Below are 20,959 nucleotides of genomic sequence, written 5' to 3' on the forward strand. Positions count from 1 at the left end.
ATTAGGCCTGCACCCCTGAGTCTTCTGTTTACTGTTGTACATGAAACTGGTGTTGAGCGGGTAGAATTCAATGAAGCTGTCAGCTGAGGACATGTGAGGCGTCTATTTCTCAAACTAGAGACTCTGATGTACTTATCCTCTTGTTTAGTTGTACATCTGGCCTTCCACATCTCTTTCTGTCCTTGTTAGAGCCAGTTGTCCTTTGTCTTTGAAGACTGTAGTGTACATTTCTGTATGAAATCTTCAGATTTTTGGCAATTCAAGCATTGTATAGCCTTCATTCCTCTAAACAATGATTGACTGATGAGTTTCTAGAGAAAGCTGTTTCTTTTTTGCCATTTTCGACCTAATATTGACCTTAAGACATGCCAGTCTATTGCATACTGTGGCAACTCAAAAACAAACACAAAGATAATGTTAAGCTTCATTTAACAAACCAAATAGCTTTCAGCTGTGTTTGATATAATAGCAAGTGATTTTCTAGTACCAAATTAGCAATTTAGCATGATTACTCAAGGATAAGGTGTTGGAGTGATGGCTGCTGGAAATGGGGCCTGTCTAGATTTGATCAAAAATGACTTTTTTCTAATAGTGATGGTGCTGTTTTTTACATCAGTAATGTCATGATATATATATATATATATATATATATATATATATATATATATATATATATATATATAATAGCAAAATAAATAAATGAAATAAAATCATTAGGATAAACAGCGCAAGAATAAATAAGCAAATACATTACAGTCTGCCTAGTTAGATTTGGAGCATCCTAACAGCTGACTGACAGATAGTCTGTGATATTCAAGGAGAGTGTGCAAATAAAGCAGCAGGAAACTCAGATAAAACCTAAATAAAAAAAGACATCTAGATATTGCTTTCACACTGGAACTGCCAACAGAGTAACCACGCTTCCTGTTTACGATCTCGAGCATATTTTTATTTGATCTAAATTGAGAGCTGAGGTGCAATGTCACTTTGCAGAACATTTCATCTCCACGACTGTGTGGTAATTTTGTCTTCGAAAGGAAAGATTTAAATTGAATGTTTTATAAAGCCTCTTCCACCATGTCTGCACCAAATCATAACTGTCTACTGTAATCATGAGGGGTCAATCTGAGGTCCCTTCCAATGTAAGACTGTTCAGTTACATTGTCTTCCAAAGTCTACTTTCCAGTGGTATGTTTTATAAAAGCCTCTTTCACACAGACAGCACCAAATTACAAGTGTCTAGAGCAAACGTGAGAAATGAATCTAAGGGCACTTGACATACCAAATTGAGTCAGTGCTGCCCTCCTAAGGCCAAAGCTGAATTAAAATGCAACGCACTGGGACAGTCTAGGGTTGTGTCTCTGATAAAAATGACTCATAAATATAAAGCATATAAAAATATATATTATAATTTTTTTCATCTGAAGAAAAGAGTTGACACAATATGATACCAAATAAACACACTAATTCCATGCTCTGTTCATTATTAAAAAAATTTCTTCACATTTAATAAGAAGTAAAACACTATTTGAATACTAGACCTTTATTAACTGAACTCTAGTTAATAGAGTTCATTTCACTCTTTTTCTTTGTTTCAATTTTTTTCTTTACCTGTGCTTTATTGTTACTATTTCCTTTAATCTGGCTGTACAAATGTACTGTAACAATGTCATTGTATTATGCCAAATGGTATTGTACTGTTCTATGTTAGCAATAAAAGGTTACATTTTGCAGGAGCATTGTATATTAAAAGGTCATTAAGTATTAAATGCAACAATATATATATATATATATATATATATATATATATATATATATATATATATATATATATATATATATATATATATATATATATTAAGTTGTTTTATATTATAATTGTTACTTTTCTTTACACGTTTTTACCTGGCATTGCACATATTACACTATATGTTGTATTTTTCTCCCCACTGCTCTTTATTTTTGTGCATTTGATAAATAAATCAGGCTTTTATCTTTCATTCTCTTTCTGTCACTCATTTTAATCTTAGTCTCGCTCATTCCAACTGTCATACCTAGCAAAAGCAAACTTTTCATGTAATATACTCCTGCATTTTAAGCCATATTGTACGCCGCTCATAAACGAACATCCCTCAATTTGCGATTTATGTTGTTTCAATCTACCTGTACTCGTTTAAAGAACTACAATTCCTATAAACCGTCTTCTGCGCGACTCCCTCTTTGCCCAATCAGATCGCACGCTTTTGACGCAAACCCCTCCCCCAACCAACACGTTTTTATTCTCCCCTTCAGTTCTCCGCTGCCCGCGACGCCATATTGTCAAAGAACACCCTTTCCCTAAAACGCTCGAAAAACCCTCTCTGCCAGAATGCTGTACCTAGAGGACTACCTCGAAAGTAAGTATAAGACGTCTATTAATGGTTCGTGTTCATATTAGGTTTTTTGGGGGGTCTGAGAGGCTGTTTTAGGCGCGTAAACGTGTCGCCTCTGTTAGCCAGTAACGCGCGGCTCTGTTTTTCTCCCCGGCAGTGATCGAGCAGCTTCCCATGGATCTCCGCGACAGGTTTACGGAAATGAGAGAGATGGACCTGCAAGTGCAGAGTACGAATACACTCCAAACTCACTCTTCTGACATTAAACATCACATTTACCCTTGTGTAATACAGAATGCCATTCATAACAGCAGGGATGTGTTTGGTGTGATGGTGTGGAGTGTGATGTGCATGCATAATGAGGAGGGCGAGTGAGTGTGATGTTGCATGCTGATGAGAAGTGCATGAGACCGAAAGTTGCAGCATGAGTGTAACTCTGATCAGGAAAGATTGGAGACAGGGTTGCGTTGTTTACTTAAATAAATGCGGTATTTCTACTGTCTACGGAGTTTGTTGAAAAAGTTGTCAGGCCCCCTTCTGATATTTGTCGGATCCAGTAGCTTTCATGAATTATGACAGTGGTCATGTTAAAGTCTTATTTTGTATGTTAATATATATATATATATATATTTTTTACCTTTTATAGGTTTTGCATGGAGCATAGAACATCAGAATTGATTTTTCCATGAAATTGTCATAAAAAATAAAAAAAAATTGTCGACTAAAGTAGAGTTTATGCAAAATATAGCTAATTCATTATTTTTCTTTTGATGAAAATGGGTGAAAAATGCCCCAGACATTTCTTAATGAGATTAACCTTTAAATCCCTTGCCTACATTTCTGATAGTTCATGGTTCATCCCTTGTGGGGTTTCAACATGCAACCTTTCAGTTACTACCTCCATCGCATCCCTAAAGAGATGCGAGTCAGTGATCTGAAGATAGACTTTCACCATAGCCAACCATAGCCAGGCCATTACACATCTGTGTTATTGTCGTTTCTGAATGCTGGGCTATTGAATTCTGTTTTTCCTTTGTTTAGATGCTATGGATCAGCTAGAGCAGCGGGTTAATGAGTTCTTTACTAATGCTAAGAAGAACAAACCTGAATGGAGGGAAGAACAGATGGAAATCATTAAAAAGGTAAAGAACAGATGACTCCATTCACACTGCCCTAGACCTCAGTTAATCCATAACAATATAAGTTATATTGTTAGGAGTAACTAATTAATTGTAATAGATAATAAGAAGTCATAGAATAATTGTAATAAAATATTAAGAAAGCTTAGTATCTTTTTGATATTGGGTTAGAAGTCTGTTCATTGTAAGTGGCACAAACCTAAGCCAAGTAAAAGTGAACAATTTATTCATGGTTTTGGGAGGATCACTTGCTCAGCCACCTGCTTGGGGATCAAAGGAACTAGGGATGCACCAATCCAATACGTGGATCGGTATTCGCTCTGATACTAATGATTTAGACAGAATAGAGTATCGGTTTGACAAGCCCGATCCAAATCTGATGCCATGTTTTAGTTGTGGTCGTTACTGTCATGTTCAAAGAATGACATAAAAGAATCATAAGAGCACCATTAAAGTAGTCCATATGACATGTGCATTTTATTCAAAGACTCTTGAAGACATACAGTAGCTTTTTGATTAAAAAAGGCTGCATTTAAAAAGTAAATATACAGTCTGCATGCGCAGCACACTTCACTGAATGAGTAATGATTATTATTACAATTTACACATTACAATAATATTTAAGTCATCATTTTTATTTGTATAGCACCTTTCACAACACACATCTATAAAGTCTTAGTGTCATCATTGTGTAGTTTGCTAAAATATGTATGTGAATTGTGTTTAAAAATAAGTAATTAAATAATAATTGTATTTATAACCCCAGTGAGCAAGCCAAAGGCGACTGTGGCAAGGAACACAAAACTCCATAAGATGTTGGTTAATGGAGAAAAATAACCTTGGGAGAAACCAGGCTCACTGTGGGGGCCAGTTCCCCTCTGGCTAACATCATGAATGTATAGTGCAAGTCATGGTTTAAAATTATTAAACTAAGTGTTAAGGGTCAGTGTTTAAACAAAGATTTTGTATGAACTGTAAGATTAATGACTAATGTCTTTGAAGTTCATCCTGGATGAACTGCAGAAGTTCACATAGATGCATTGTCCTTTGTTAGTTGGCTGATGAAGACTTTTGTTGGCAATTAATTGATAGTCTGTGTATTCCATTATAAGAGTGTAGTCCATCAATAGACCGAGGTGATTCAGGCAGAGATCAATGAGGTGCATCGCAGTTAAACCGGCCGGTAATTTCAGTGAGGTCTATCCTAAATCCAAGGTTCAGGCAATGGCATATGAAGTATCCCATGTCTTATGGTTGGAGTTGGCATCAATTCATCCTCTGAAGTCCATCGTAATAGACTGAAGTGATGTTTGGCTGGCACCGGCTGCTATTAGTCATCATCACACAGCGACACGTAGCAGTGGAGTCTGACACCAAGCAGGAATGGAGCTGGATCCAGCCAGTTCTGTTGACCTCAGGATAGGAGTCCCGAGGTTGAGACAGGGATACAAATAGAATAATATTAGCATAGATGCCATTACATTTATTGCAGAGTTATAGATCATGATAGATGTTACTGGTTCCAGCAGACATAACTAAAGCAGCCTAATTGTGAGTTGATGGATAATTAGGTGTATGCCTGGCTAAATAGATGAGTCTTTAGTCTAGACTTAAACTCAGTGAGTGTGTCTGCGTCCAGAACAGTGTTAGGGAGACTATTCCATAGTTTAGGAGCCAAATAGGAAAAGGATCTACCTCCTTTTGTGGATTTTGATAATCTTGGAATTAACAAGCCAGAATTTTGTGATCGTAATGAACGTAATGGAATACAGCGTGTCAGAAGGTCACTTAAGTACTGTGGAGCTAGACCATTCAAAGCTTTGCATGTAGTTAACAGAATTTTTAAATTAATATGAAATTTAACAGGTAGCTAATGTAATGAAGATAAATGGGGCTAATATGATCATATTTCTTGGTTCTAGTCAGCACTCTGGCAGCTGCATTTTGAACCAATTTAAGTTTATTTATTGAACTTGCTGGACATCCTCCCAGTAATGCATTACAATAATCTAGTCTTGAGGTCATGAACGCATGAATTAGTTTTTCGGCAACAGCAACAGAGAGCATGTGTCGTAATTTAGCTGTATTTCTCAGGTGGAAGAATGCTGTTCTACAAACTTTGGAAATCTGATTTTCAAAGGACAGATTGGTATCAAATATAACACCTAAGTTCTTCGCTGTAGAAGATGATGTAACTGCACATCCATCGAGAGTCAAATTATATTTTAGTGGCTTATTTTTAGAGGTTTTTTGGTCCAATAATTAGTACCTCTGTTTTGTCGGAAATAAGTTTACAGGGTTCCAAAAAATAACTATGCGGTTGAATTTGGGCTGATATCCTATTACAACTCTAGTTAACCAAAAAAATGTTAATGTGAATGTATTTACAAGTCCAGAAATAAGTTAATAAAAATGTGCAAAGAGAAGGCATTCACTGGAATTACTATTAATTTTGCTGCTGTATCCAGCAGGCTAGTGAACAAAAAAGTTTTCCTAATAGGCAACACACATTTTTATTTAATGTTTTTCCCCCTCTATTTTATAATGAAGTAATTCGTTGTTAGAGGTTTTTGTTTCTTTACACAAAAAGAGTACTCCCACACAGTGAGGCATAGATATTGTAAAATAATTAAGCAAAAACAATACTGGTATTGGATTGGTATCGGCCAATACTGAGAGAGTTCAGGTATCGGAACTGTCGAGAAAAAATGGCATCTGTGCATCCCTAAAAGGAACTTATTTCATTCCTCGACCAGGGTATTTTTGAAAAACATCCCTCTTTTCTCTCTCCATCAGGATTATTATAAAGCTTTGGAAGATGCAGATGAAAAAGTCCAGTTAGCCAATCAAATTTATGATCTGGTGAGTAAAACCATAACAGGATAAGATTTGATGCAGTACATCATTTGCTACTGTAGGTGGCAGCCAATCACAAATAGTGAATGGCAGGATGACTGTTAGAGCTGCCTTTACTCCCACTGTTTACATTACAAACACTGCTGCCTTTTCATATACTTGATCCAACATTAATGATGGTACATGCACATCTACTATTCTACTATTTATTGATCATGTGGTGGTATTTGGGGCTCTGTTTAGGTTGATCGTCATTTGCGGAAATTGGATCAGGAGTTGGCGAAGTTCAAAATGGAGCTGGAGGCGGATAATGCTGGCATCACAGAGATCCTGGAGAGACGTGAGTTTGAATGGCTTTACTTCACGAGAGTAAACACAAAAACAAGGGATGTGCCCAAAGCTGAATACCGTATTCAGAAAGGCACGGATAATGACTTAAAACGAATAATGAACTCACCCTTTTGTAGGCTATATTGATTTTTCATTTCTTTTCATGCTTGTATTTGTATTTAATATTCACTGCAAAATGTGTGCTTGACATTTCACAGTTGTTTGACACATAGTTAGTGATGGGTCGTTCATGAACGATTCGTTCATTTTGAAAGAATCTTTTATATGACTCGAAAGAACGAGTAGTCTCAGAGAGTGATTCGTTCATTTTGTAATGCACAAAATCCATGCTCTTTTTTTCATTCATTTGATGCGGGACTATGTGTATAGGCTCTGTACAAGAAACAGAAATTATTAGTTCACCTTCCGAGTCTTCGGGTATGAGTCTTTTGTTCATTTGGCACGTGACAGCCGCATAGGTACCCATAGGATCGGTACAGGAAACAGAAATGATTTGTTCACCTCCCGAGTCTTCGGATCCGAGTCTTTTGTTCATTTTTCACATGACAGCCGCATAGGATCCGTACAGGAAACAATTGATTATACTCCCAACCTTCCTTAAATACAAGCGGTTAGTTTGATTGTATTTTTACCTTTACAGTTTCATGAAGCGTTTCTGGTCTCAAATTTTAGCTTCTTTATCACTTGCAAAATATTCTGCTTATATTCTGATGCTGCAGTGTATTGTTCATCATGCTGCAAAACACTGTAATTTTTTAAAGCATCATAAGCAACATTCGTAACAGAACTGTAACAAAACATACAAGGTACGGCGGCCCCTCAGCACACTAGAGCAGAAGGGGGAAAAAAACATTGCCGCTTATCAAGCGCTGAAACTTTGCTTGGTGCAGAATAATCTGGAATAATATTAAACATTGTAACAGTCACCTCTTTGCAACCTGAACTTGTTCAAAATGTTAAATCTTTGTGACACCTGCACTAAAAACAATCTAGACGCAGCACAATGAATGAAACCGAATGCAGGTGTCTCGACATACGTTTTTGTTCTTATTAACTTGACATAGTGTCTAAAAAATGTGCCGGTCCTGCGTGAGACATGGAAGAAACAGTGAGATGTGGTGCAGCAGTCAAGGACGTTCGTCCAGTGCATGTTTACATAGGAAAACCATGGAAAACACTACACCTTGTGCCTCAAGAATAATGTTGTTATACTGGACATGCACAGATGAAAGAAAATTCTGTTTCATCAGATACTAATGTCATAAATATGAATAGAAACCACAGTTAACATATTACACAGTTAACATAGATCACATATTCAGCTTCATCTGGTAAAAAAAAAAAAAAGAAAATAATTTAAATAATAGCATAATAATAATTATTATTTATATTAGGCTACTATTATGAATAGGCATGTACAGGGCATATTGTATTTATAGAAACTATAAATGTGATAGAGTAACATTTAAAAATGGGCGTTTGATTTAGTTTGGACACTTCCGGTTTATACTCTGCCCATATCCGGTTCTATCTGAATACAGATACAGATCATTTTTTCAATAGGAACAGATACAGATAATGGCTTCGCTGCAAACCCCTAATCAAATCTTACAATGCCTTGTAATAAAAAGAGAATGAAGCAATTTTGTCTTAAGCTTAAATAAACTCTTCTGTGCAATTCAGACTTTGTGCTGATTTCATTTCTGAAGCTGTTTGTAATGTCAGTTTGACCCTTTTCAGGATCACTGGAGATGGACAGCCCCTCCCAGCCTGTCAATAACCACCATGTCCACTCACACACAACTGTTGAGAGTAAGCCCTGCCTCCAAGCCCTTGCAATCATTCTTTTCTCTCTCTCTCTCTCTCTCTCTCTCTCTCTCTCTCTCTCTCTCTCCATCCCCAAACTCGCTGTCCCTCTCCTCTGACCTGTTTCATGTGTGTTTTTGTTGACAGAGAGGAAGTACAGCACACCAGCCCACCACACGACTGAACACGTACCAGAAAAGAAGTTTAAATCAGAGGCCCTGCTCTCCACACTCACATCAGATGCCTCTAAAGAAAACACACCAGGTAAAAAGCACACGCGCGCACACACTCGTTAATTTATGCTCTAGAGCATATCAGGTACAAAACGTGTATTCTCACTTGCTCTTATGAGTTGTATTTATAAAAACACACACGTCACATCTTAATATAAACCTGATATTACCATACTTTGTTTCTTGTCTAACAACTTGAATGTGTTAAAATCAAAATCTCAGCCCTTAATATCATTGGTTATGGCCTGGCTTGTGACTAGTGTGCAAACAGAAATACATAGATTACATATGCATCTGTAGAAAGCACTGATACCACTAAATATATTGTACACTGCAGAATTGATATTAAAAGTATATGTATTGGTAATGTGGTCTTATAATTTACTGACTAGTGCAATTAAATCATAATAATAAGAATGTTTTGCGCTGTATGACTAATAAATGAAATAAATGTGATCCTGTGCGTGTTTCAGGCTGCAGAGTAAACAGCACATCATCCTCTAACAGCGTCTTTAACGTAAACTCCTCCCAGTCTCTTTCCTCATACAACCTGAGCCCACTTCCTGCTGTGCCTGCCGTAGGGGCGGGGGCTATTTCCATGGCAGCAGCCCAGGCAGTGCAAGCCACCGCACAGGTAAAACCACCAACCCCCCTTCCACTCTAATTCTAGATCTATTTGTACACCCCTCCTCACTTCCTGTTTCAACTGTTTTTAGCCTTTTTAAATATTTTTCGTTATCTTTCTGTCAGATTGCCTGGCACTCAGCTCATGTTAATTTCAGAGTTCACTTCACAGAGGCCCTTGTGATATCCTATGATGTCGTGAGGGAAATCACATCGACTGTGCTATCATTTTGGATTTTTCATTAAAAGCTTTTTCTTTTTTTTTTCTTTTTTTTTCATTTTGGTCCAGCGAGACGCTTTTCCATCAGCGACTGTGTTTGTTGTTTTCTTCAGCTTATATAATGTGTTTTTTTTTCTTGGCATGGTAATGATACTTTTAAAAGCATCTACACACTTCCTGGGGGTTTAAAGTGATTGAATCAGTCAGTGTATAAATGAAAGATCATTACTGCTGTAAAGGTGTGACCTGTGATATCTTTGTGTGTTTCAGATGAAAGAGGGCAGGAGAACGTCCAGTCTCAAGGCCAGTTACGAGGCCGTTAAGAACAATGATTTCTTGGGGCGGGACTTTGCTCTGAGCAGGGATTCCAGTGGTTACACGTCTTCTGCACTGGCTAACACACTCACACAGCCCCTCACGTCCAGCAACAGCACGGACTCCCGCACGGGACGCAAGACCAAGTAAGATACACACTCTTACTCCCTTTAGATCAGTGGTTCTCAACCTTTTTGTCGCCAAATCCCCCATTAATGTCAAAGACTAAATTTTGCTGTTTTGCAAAGACCGATCTTGATGTTTATCTGTTGTTAGCATTTAATAAATTATTTTATTATAACTTCTTTCAAAGAATTTTAAGTTGTCTTGCTGCCCCCCTTGAAAGTATGCTGAGGCCCCCTTCCTCAATAGGCTCCTGGATGAGCCCTCTCAGACACACACGTGTCTGTGGTGTTTGGTTTTGTCTAGCGTAGTCTTGTTTTCATTCTTTTTTACAATTTATTTTCTAATGGCTCATTTTATGTACAAAAATAAAATACAAGCGCAAAGTTCTTTTCTTGACTCATTTCATATGCATCTATGATTTTTATTAAACCAAGTCTCACTCTGGCATTTACTTTTATAGAGGAAACACAAAGTCTTCCAACCACCAGTCCTCTTCATCCTCCTCTTCTTCCTCCCTGTCATCCTGCTCATCGTCCTCGGCATTGGCTCATGAACTGGTTCAGACCACCGTCACAGAGACGGACACCAGCAGCCAGGTGGACTGGACATATGACCCCAATGAACCCCGATACTGTATCTGTAACCAGGTATGCTTTCTTTGTCTTTCCCTCTCAAGTACCATTGTGAATTCTTAAAGTCTGGTTACTAATTTGATGCTAATAATTATTGCTGCTTGTTGTTTGCTGAGCCATGTTGCTCATATAAAGTTGAGTCCTTCCTGCTTGCTTTATCAGAGGCATATGCGCTGTCATTATGTTTGACATTTTTACGACACGGTAGTTACCGTGTATACTCGCCAAACAGAAAGATGAAAAATTCCTTGATTTCATTTGTGTCGGTTTTGTATAGACCGTTAATGCTTAATGTGGGCAAGTTCAAAGTACTTAGTCTCTTTTACACAATAAAAGACAATGTCTCCTCACGGAACAGCACTCGCAGCTCGAGAAAAAGTAGCGGAAATTCAGAACAGGACGAAAACAAGTTCAAGTAAGTCAGGAAAATAGTTAAGAATTGATTAAAATAGCAGAAATTTGTGAGTATTGACTATCAAAGTGGGACAAGCAAGACGCTTACAAACAATCGCTCTGTACTGTTGTGTGTTATGCGATACATTTTTTTCATAGTTCAATCCTGAATACATGGAAAGCAACCCTTGAAAGAATCACCATTGGCTCATAAATTTGTGTTTTTACTCGCCAGATTTTGAGAACATGTAAGCGTAATGCAACTGAAAAAGATATTAAGCAAACCGAGAAGGGGGCATTTTAACATATAGTTTTCATGTATATGATTTCACACAATATAGTATGCAAGATTGTACATTTTATTTTCATATTTCGCTTTTTATCAGTTTAATCACAATTTAGCTTATGTACAAATTTCACATTCTATCAATTTATATGATGTCATGAAATTGCATTTTTAATTATACAAGCTGTTGTCATTATTTGAAATTTCAGACACATTTTTAGCAAATTACTCACAAGGTTGAACCTACTAATTTTAATAATTATATTAGCTTATAATTTAAGTGCTACTATATCAAAAAAACAAAACAAACATTTTTATCAAACCTTTTGAAAGATGTGGCACAAGCCTATTTGTTAAATTCTTTAATATTTACTTGGTTTTCTTTTTTGATTGTGCCTTATTAAATATTTATGCATTTACACATTTATTACACTTATTACATTACTACATTTTGTAGCATGATTGTTTATATGCACTTGTGCGATTTACATTGATATGTGTAATAAACACTAAATTGGTACTGTCTCTTTAAGAGAGATATGAAATGAAAATGAGGTGCCTGGATCTCATCTTTGGACACACAACAGACTAGGGTTGCTCCAATACCAAAATTTTGGCTTCAGTACGATACCAGCCCTGGTACATCGGTATCGATACTAACTCTATACTTATGCAACAAATTAAAAAACTTCAGATTTTTGAAGAAAGTATACATTATTGACAAAAAGAACTGCATAAAGTCTTATAGATACAAATTATGCCTTTTTCTGTTTTAATTTTTCTGGATTCCATGGTAAATTTTTTTATTAAATGTTATGATCAAATTGTGTTTAATCAAATACATACTGTACAGCTTTAATCAAATGAAATATAATACTTTTCAACTATATATATATATATATATATATATATAAAAGTTTGGTTAAAAAGAAAAAAGATGTACAACAGAGCTTTACAGTATTAATGAAAACATTAAATGAAAACAATCTGATTACATGAGGCAAAAGGCTGCCATGGCTGAATCACAAGCTGATATTCAGTACACTTGCTTATGTGATATTGCATACAGATAATAATAATAATAATAATATAACCATTTAATATTATTTTATTGTACTGAGTATTATTGCGACTGCTTTGAATATTACACTTTTATACAGTAGTAATTTGTTTTCTGTCGTGATGTCTTCCATTTCACACAATCAGTTGAATAGAGCTCTTATTTCAGCGGGACTTTTATTTGGAAAGATCTTTGAAATTCTTCTTGTATAGGGTTCATTATATCAAGCTTCCCGCAACTCGTGAGCTGAAATCTCCAAGCTGCAATAGAGAAAGAGTTCATTTGAGAGTTCACAGCCATTTGTACACTAAAGACACTGATCTGTGACTACTATTGGACACACTGCATGAAAATCAAGCATTAGTAGTTTGTGTTGCGGTGTGTGTGTGTGTGTGTGTGTGCTTGCGTGCGTGCGTGCGTGTGTTGAGATGATGACAGGGCAGAGAGGCGCCTCTTATACTGTGGTGCGCAGCGCATGTGAATGTATATTATTTTATTAAATGACATCCTTCTGCTGTTTAATGATCACACTTGGCGATATAGAGGTTTTTTGATTATTATTTTCAAATGGTCTTTGATTTCATCTCCAAACTGAAATTACATTACATTTTGCTAATGGCAGCATACTTCAATATGGTACTGAAATTAACAACATGGTGATATCATACCATTTCAATTTTTTGGGTATTACGATATTTCATTAGTACCGCTATACCGCACAAACCTACAATAAACTGAACAAAACTAAAATAAATGTTTACTTGCATAATGTGGATGACTTGCTTGCACAGTTATTTATTGTACACATTCTCAAATTGAAATCTACAAGCTCACGAGTTTGATGTCAGGAAAGACATCAGTATGGCGAATAGTGGTCAGTTTGACACTAATTTATTAATCGTATCTGTGCTGCTAAAACTCTTAATCACAAATTTAAGGACCTTTTGCCATAGTAATCATAGTTTCTGCCAAGTATCATAGTTAGAGCAATTATTGTTGCTCTATTGTTGAAAACTTAAAATTCGTATGGTATCACCTGTGATTGATAACATCTTTACCTGACTAAGAACTTGCCAAAAGCAAGGAAGAAGCCACTGCTCCAAAACCGCCATAAAAAAGCCAGACTACAGTTTGCAAGTGCACATGGGGACAAAGATCTTACTTTTTGGAGAAATGTCCTCTGGTCAAATGAAACAATAATTTAACTGTTTGGCCATAATGACCATCGTTATGTTTGGAGGAAAAAGGGTGAGGCTTGCAAGCCAAAGAACACCATCCCAGCCGTGAAGCATGGGGGTGGCAGCATCATGTTGTGGAGGTGCTTTGCTGCAGGAGGGTCTGGTGCACTTCACAAAATAAATGGCATCATGAGGAAGGAAGATTATGTGGATATATTGAAGCAACATCTCAAGACATCAGCCAGGAAGTTAAAACTCAGTCGCAAATGGGTCTTCCAAATGGACAATGACCCCAAGCATACCTCCAAAGTTGTGACAAAATGGCTTAAGGACATTAAGTCAAGGTATTGGAGTGGCCATCACAAAGCCCTGACCTCAATCCAATAGAAAATTTGTGGGCAGAACTGAAAAAGCGTGTGCGAGCAAAGAGGCATACAAACCTGAATCAGTTACACCAGTTCTGTTTGGAGGAATGGGCCAAAATTCCAGCAACTTATTGTGAGAAGCTTGTGGAAGGATACCCAAAACATTTGACCCAAGTTAAACAATTTAAATGCAAAGCTACCAAATACTAACAAATTGTATGTAAACTTCTGACCCACTGGGAATGAGATGAAAGAAATAAAAGCTGAAATAAATCATTATCTCTACTATTATTCTGACATTTCACATTCTTAAAATAAAGTAGTGATCCTAACTGACCTAAAACAGGGAATGTTTTCTACAATTAAATGTAAGGAATTGTGAAAAACGTAACGTTTAAATGTATTTGGCTAAGGTGTATGTAAACTTCTGACTTCAACTGTGTGTGTGTGTGTGTGTGTGTGTGTGTGTGTATATATATATATAGCGAACTCTGGAAAAAAATAGACCACTGCAAAATTATTAGTTTCTCTGGACTTACTATTTATAGGTATGTGTTTGAGTAAAATTAACATTTTTGGTTAAATCTATAAAGTACTGACAACATTTCTCCCAAATTTCAAATAAATTGCTCAAGCACCCCCAGATCATCACAGACCCTCCACCTGGTTGTCTAATGGTTAGACGGAGGCCTGGAGAGGCCTTCAAGCCACAGTGTCTCACACCCACTGTGAAGTTTGATGGAGGATCGTTGATGATCTTGGGGTGCTTCAGCAAGGCTTGAATCAGGCAGATTCATCTTTGTGAAGGACACATGAATCAAGCCACGTACAAGGTTATCCTGGAAGAAAACTTTCTTCCTTCTGCTCTCACAATGTTCCCCAACTGTGAGGATTGGTTTTTCCAGCAGGACAATGCTCCATGCCACACAGGCAGGTCAATCAAGGTGTGGATGGAGGACCACTGGATCAAGACCCTGTCATGGCCAGCCCAATCCCCAGACCTGAACCCCATTGAAAACCTCTGGAATGTGATCAAAAGGAAGTTGGATGGCCACAAGCCATCAAAAAAAGCTGAGCTGCTTGAATTTTTGTGCCAGGAGTGGCATAAAGTCACCCAACAGCAATGTGAAAGACTGGTCGAGAGCATGCCAAGACGCATGAAAGCTGTGATTGAAAATCAGGGTTATTCCACCAAATATTGATTTCTGAACACTTTCTAAGTTAAAACAGTATTGTGTTTAAAAATGAATATGAACTTGTTTTCTTTGCATTATTCGAGGACTGAAAACTGTATCTTTTTTGTTTTTTTGACTAGTTTTCATTTTCTGCAAATAAATGCTCTAAATGACAATATTTTTATTTGGAATTTCGGAGAAATGTTGTCAGTACTTTAATAGAATAAACCAAAAATGTTCATTTTACTCAAACACATACCTATGAATAGTAAATCCAGAGAAACTGATAATTTTGCAGTGGTCTCTTAATTTTTTCCAGAGTGCTAATATATATATATATATATATATATATATAATATATCTGTTTGTTTGTTTTTCCACAATTTGAAAGTGTGCATTAGTGCCCAACCGATATATCGGTCGGCCGATATTATCAGTATCGCATATATTTTACGGATATGCACTGATATGATAAAAAATTTTCAGAACATATAATGCAGAAAACAATACTTTAGAATTGGTGTCATAGTGTAGTTTGTCCAGCAGAGCGCGCTCCGACTCCATTGTTTACAGAGCTGACTCTGAGCTGACGTGGCTCTGCAGACAGGGCGGAGTTAAACAGTGTGGATTTGAGCGGTCTCTTCTCATTAAATTGCTAACTAGTTTGTGAAATACATACTGGAAAGTTAATAAAAAAAATGACCCTATCATTTTATATAACTAATATAACGTTAACCCTGTCCCTGACAACCATGTCACCCATATTTATCACATCTGTTTGCTGTCAGCCAGCTATTGTTTGTCAGTGCAGTCAGTAATGTAGCAGATTGAAGGGTAAACATCAGAGCATCTATTTGCAGCTCAGCAGACAACAGTGCAGTGGTGGATTGTGTGTGGTGAATGTTGATTTCACGCTTCGCTGTTACCTAGTTGGTGAGACACAATGCTGGAAAGTAAATAAAGTCCATCTTTTACTCTCCGTAGCAGTGAGCTTACAGCTAACTAGCTAATCACGTAGCTACTTTCATACCGTGTCAGCGTGTAAACATATTCAGCAAACTGTTTTTTTCAGGACTCGCAGTTTGGTACGCCCTTCAACCGAACAATGCCAGTCGTTGCATTTATAAAATGTAATATTTAAAAGTCTGGTTTTCCAGACATTAAAATAGGATATGTAATAAAAGTAGATTTAATAAATAGTATATTTGCCCAGTGTAAATAATAATATATAGGAACTGTATCTAAAATAAATGAGGGGTGATGCATACTAATACAACAGGCTGGAAAAACAGACATTTATTCATTTTAATATCCTATATATATATATATATATATATTTTGAATGTGTTGAAACTTGACACCAGGCGACGCACCCTAGAAACGGCACCGTTAGATCAGTTTCATGCTGAAGAGCCGCTTAAAAGTAAAAAAAACTATTTTCTCTCTCATAAATGTAAATGAGTGTAAATAGACACCACCATATATGTCGAAAGGACTGATGCCTGTCAAGCAAAATCTGAGCTCATTTATGTCATTAAATGAGTCGTTTTTTTTTTTTATTCCATCAGTTACTCCTGGTCGGAGGCTTCTGTATATATTTAGTTTAAACGTAGGGTTACGTCCTACATAAATTTAATGGTGCAACGCTTTAATATTTAGTAGAGCGTAAATTGTGACTTAGTGCCCATTTACACCACAACTAGGCTAAGTTGTAACGTACATATAGATGGTGCAACTGGCCTCTGATGTTTATTTAGCTATTTATTGTCTTTTTATTTATTCTTTATTTAAATGGTCAGCCATTGACTTATAGTAAACATACAGTACTGATTTGTATTTAGCTATTTATTATATTTTTATTTATTCTTTATTTAAATGGTCAGCAATTGACTTATAGTAAACATACAGTACTGATTTTTATTATATTTGTATTTATTCTTTATTTAAATGGTCAGCAACTGACTGATACTAAACATACAATACTGATTTTTATTTTATTTATTCTATATTTAAATGATCAGCAATTGACATACTAACAGTACTGATGTTTATTAAGCTATTTATCATATTTTTATTTATTCTTTATTTTCTCTGTTCATTTCTAGAATTTGTTGACAATGTATAATAATAATGTCAAATGTTCTTTGATAAAAATATTTGTTTAAGAAAGCAGCCTTCTGAGTACCTTTGCATAGTTATATCGGTGCAAAATCGGTGCACAATCCACATAGAAAAGGTCTGTTTTCATTCCAGCTCAAAAATTAACTATATCGGTCACCATATCGGTAATCGGTGAATTGTCCCCCTCTAAAATCAGTATCGGTCTCAAAAATCCCATATCGGTCGGGTTCTAGTGTGCATGTTTGTGTGCTGTTCAAATGTTTAATTTCAGTTAATATGTTTTTTGAGTGTGGAAGAATAATTATTTTCGATAGAGTCTTTCTAAATCAGAAATGTTTTAGTTATAAAAAAGTGAGTAAATTAATGGATATAGCAAATACAGCTTTTAAATTTAGTAGTTTTGTAAGTGTGGGTCCAAGGTAAACACAAAATATCATATTTGGGTCCTGGGCTGAGAAAGTTTGAAAACCCCTGCTCTAGATGGTATGTGAAATTGTAAAAAAAAAAAAAAATCAGATATTTTGACATTTTCATGAAAAAGCACATTTTGTACAGGCCATTTGGAAGAACCCTGGGAGCACTTCTTGATATTCTTGACTAAAAATGTTTTTTACTTTTTGAAATTAAAGATAAATTTGTGTACAATCTTATGTATTCATGGTACAAGGATTTTGATTGCAAGGATATTTTAATAACTTTTGTAATGCCACATGACATTTTTAAAGTCATTAAATATTTTTTTGAAAATGTTGTTCAAAAATGTATGAAACCAACGTGGACACACAGATTATATTTTGAACTTGACATGATTTAACTCGTTTTAGAACATGTTTTAGAATATTTCTAATTTTTATCATCTCGGACAACCATATTTGTCAATGACAACTTTTATATTTAAATGTTTTTCTCTAGTATTTTAACTGCCTCAGTTTCATTGCATAGAAACAAAAACAACCACGGCAGGTTTTAAAAATACTTAGAGTTTTGATCCACCCCCAGTTCTAACACAGGATCATAAATTAAAATGAAAAAGCTCTTCAGAGAGGTGAGGTGGATCACTTCAATCCTCATGCTGGTTTACAGATGAATTGTGTGCATGTACGTGTGCAATTTTTTTGTATGCGTGCAAAAGAATTGTCTTCCCCGAATACATTTGTCTTATATCCTCTTAAGTAATATTGCTTTTGTGTATCAAAAATAGAAACGTGTGTGTGTGTGTGTGTGTCTTCAAGTAGACATCAAAGACAAAAATCGCTAAGAATCTTTGTTCGCAGGCGTGTGTATGCGTGCCTCTGCTGCAGGTGTGTGTGTGTGTGTTTATCTCTAAAGCTCTCTCTCTCTCTCTTGTGTGTGTGTGCGCAGGTGTCATACGGAGAAATGGTCGGCTGTGATAACCAAGATGTAAGTCACCTCATCATCTCCAGAGACACACAGCCATGTTCTTCTTCAAAGAACAGACACTAGCTCTCTCTTACTGGGCTCTGAATGCTCTTGTGCTCTCCATGCACTTACAACTAGACCCTCGGGCAAGCTAAGATGATGTCTAGTGATAAGAGCAAACCTCTTCTCTATTAGAAATAGTAATCAGTGTTATTGGGCTAGTGTTCCAGAAAGAGAAAAATCAAGTATGCTGACAGCTGTTTCTGTAAATTTCATTTTCTGGCCGCTTCAAGGGCAAGCACATCACCAGAATGGATAAACAGAGGATGTTTTCAGTTCAAATTAGTCTCAGTCTGTTATCTAATGGTCATTTTTTTGATTGCTGAAGTCATGTAAATCTGTAAGAGTAAGCATACTGTAGATAGAGGAAATGATTGGTTTGATCTTAATCTTAGCCTGAGACTGCAAAGGAGATGCATGTTGCACACAAAACTGAAAAGCACTTTCTTGATCTGCCAAGCTAGTAACTGATTGGCTGGCCTTGCATAAATTCCAGTAAGAAGAGCACAAAGGCTTTTTATATCAGTCCAGCTGGAAACAAAGTCGTGCTTACAAGGTATCGGGTTGATCAAACGCCTTTTGAGGATGAAATAATCACTGATCACTTGATTTGAAAAAGTTTACTAAGTTAGTGGTTTTATTTTTTTATTATAATTTTTTCACACTGGTCTATGATTGTAGTATAATCCATTTAAGTTAATCCATCCCTAAACAACACACGAAAACAAAACGTGATTGATCAATTTACACGTCGATCAGTTTGTCTCTTCCTGACTAAGTGGGCTGCTCTAGGCAAGAAAAAGCTGCAATGTTGACCAGGTCTTTTGTTTTTTTAGTCAGATATCTGGCTACGTGAAATTAGTTTGATTCTGACTCTCTTCCTGTCTTTCCTTTCAGTGTCCAATTGAATGGTTCCACTATGGCTGCGTTGGCCTGACCGAGGCACCCAAAGGGAAGTGGTACTGCCCACAGTGCACAGCTGCTATGAAGAGGCGGGGAAGCCGGCACAAATAAATTCCAAAATCATTACTGCCACCAAACTCTCAGAAATTACCGCCCCCATCCACCAAGACTCATCTGCACTCCATAAAAACTCTCTCCCAAGATGCAGAGAGCTTCACTGAGAGTGTACATGTTACATTTTCATGCAATCAGGGTTTGTGGATATGTGTGAGAGAGATGTGTTTGGCTGAAAGCTGTGGCTGGTGTGTGTTAGTCAACCCCACATCATGAGTTTTACTCTGTGAATCCATCTAAAAGCACACACTTCCCTCAAGACTTCTCATGTTTTTGTTTTTTTCATCTTCATCTCCATTAATCTGTATTGAAGGGGACGTCCAATTTTTTCTTTGGAAGGCCCGTGTATTTTAACATTCAAGACATTCCTCGGCTTGCCATGCGTGACGACGACACCTCTCGCATTTGGCAGCTCCTGCTAATCCATACTGGCAGAGAATGGATTGACATGATGTAGACTGAGAATTGTAGTCCTGAACTGTCTGATGGACTACAAAACATTTGAGACATTCAGTTGGAGCTCTGACAAATCTTACAGGATGCTGATATGAACCGATGATGATGATGGCAGCAGTGATTATCATCACTGAATCCTACAGTTCATGTTGGTCACTAGTGAAAACTTTCACTGGATTATTTGTGTGTAATTGATAGGTGATGTATTGTGCTCCGCTTACAGGATCAAAAGTTTCTTAATTTTAGCAAGGAGCTCTTAAGATGTACAATAGGAAAATTGAACAACTGTGACCTGTGTGTATGTTTGTGTGTCTGTCTCTCTAGCCTGTACTGCACTGAAGTGGTGATGCAAAGTTTGGAAAGATGTGGAGAGAAAAAAAAACAATAAAATGATCAAGAACTTTTGGTACTCGCTGTCTCTAAGGACGTTGTAAATGCTGAAACCAAAACTGTGTCGATTGAAGTTAACTGTGTTTTTCAAATGTTGAAATTTAGTGGGTTGAACCACAAAAAATATTATTTTCAAGAACAATCAGTACTCTCTGCTTTTAGTAAGGGTGTAGGAACTACTGTATGTTCGGGGGCGGGGGGTTTAGGTAGGTAAAGGAATATTCCGGGTTCAATACAAGTTTAGCTCAGTCAACAGCATTCGTTGCATAATGTTGATTACCATGAAAAATAATTTCGATTTGCCCCTCCTTTGCTTTAAAAAAAGCAAAATTCTGGGTTTCAGTGAGGCACATGCAGTAGAGGTGAATGTGGGCCAATTTTTGAAAGTTAAAGTACTAACTTTT

The 20,959-nt window shown here is 36.6% G+C and overlaps 1 protein-coding gene across 1 annotated transcript; it reads left to right on the plus strand.

Moving 5' to 3' along the window:
• The first annotated feature begins 2,249 nt into the window (after positions 1-2,249).
• LOC127436807 (inhibitor of growth protein 3-like) lies at positions 2,250-20,573 on the plus strand. Its single transcript, XM_051691205.1, has 12 exons — positions 2,250-2,396; positions 2,530-2,601; positions 3,414-3,514; positions 6,308-6,373; positions 6,611-6,707; positions 8,459-8,530; positions 8,672-8,788; positions 9,231-9,391; positions 9,872-10,062; positions 10,503-10,689; positions 18,615-18,653; positions 19,590-20,573. Exons 1-12 carry the CDS (start codon positions 2,369-2,371, stop codon positions 19,704-19,706), a joined length of 1,248 nt encoding a protein of 415 aa, XP_051547165.1. The 5' UTR covers positions 2,250-2,368; the 3' UTR covers positions 19,707-20,573.
• Positions 20,574-20,959: the final 386 nt, after the last annotated feature.

The sequence above is a fragment of the Myxocyprinus asiaticus genome, chromosome 47 (assembly GCF_019703515.2).
Source record: "Myxocyprinus asiaticus isolate MX2 ecotype Aquarium Trade chromosome 47, UBuf_Myxa_2, whole genome shotgun sequence".
Classification (NCBI taxonomy): Eukaryota; Metazoa; Chordata; class Actinopteri; order Cypriniformes; family Catostomidae; genus Myxocyprinus; species Myxocyprinus asiaticus.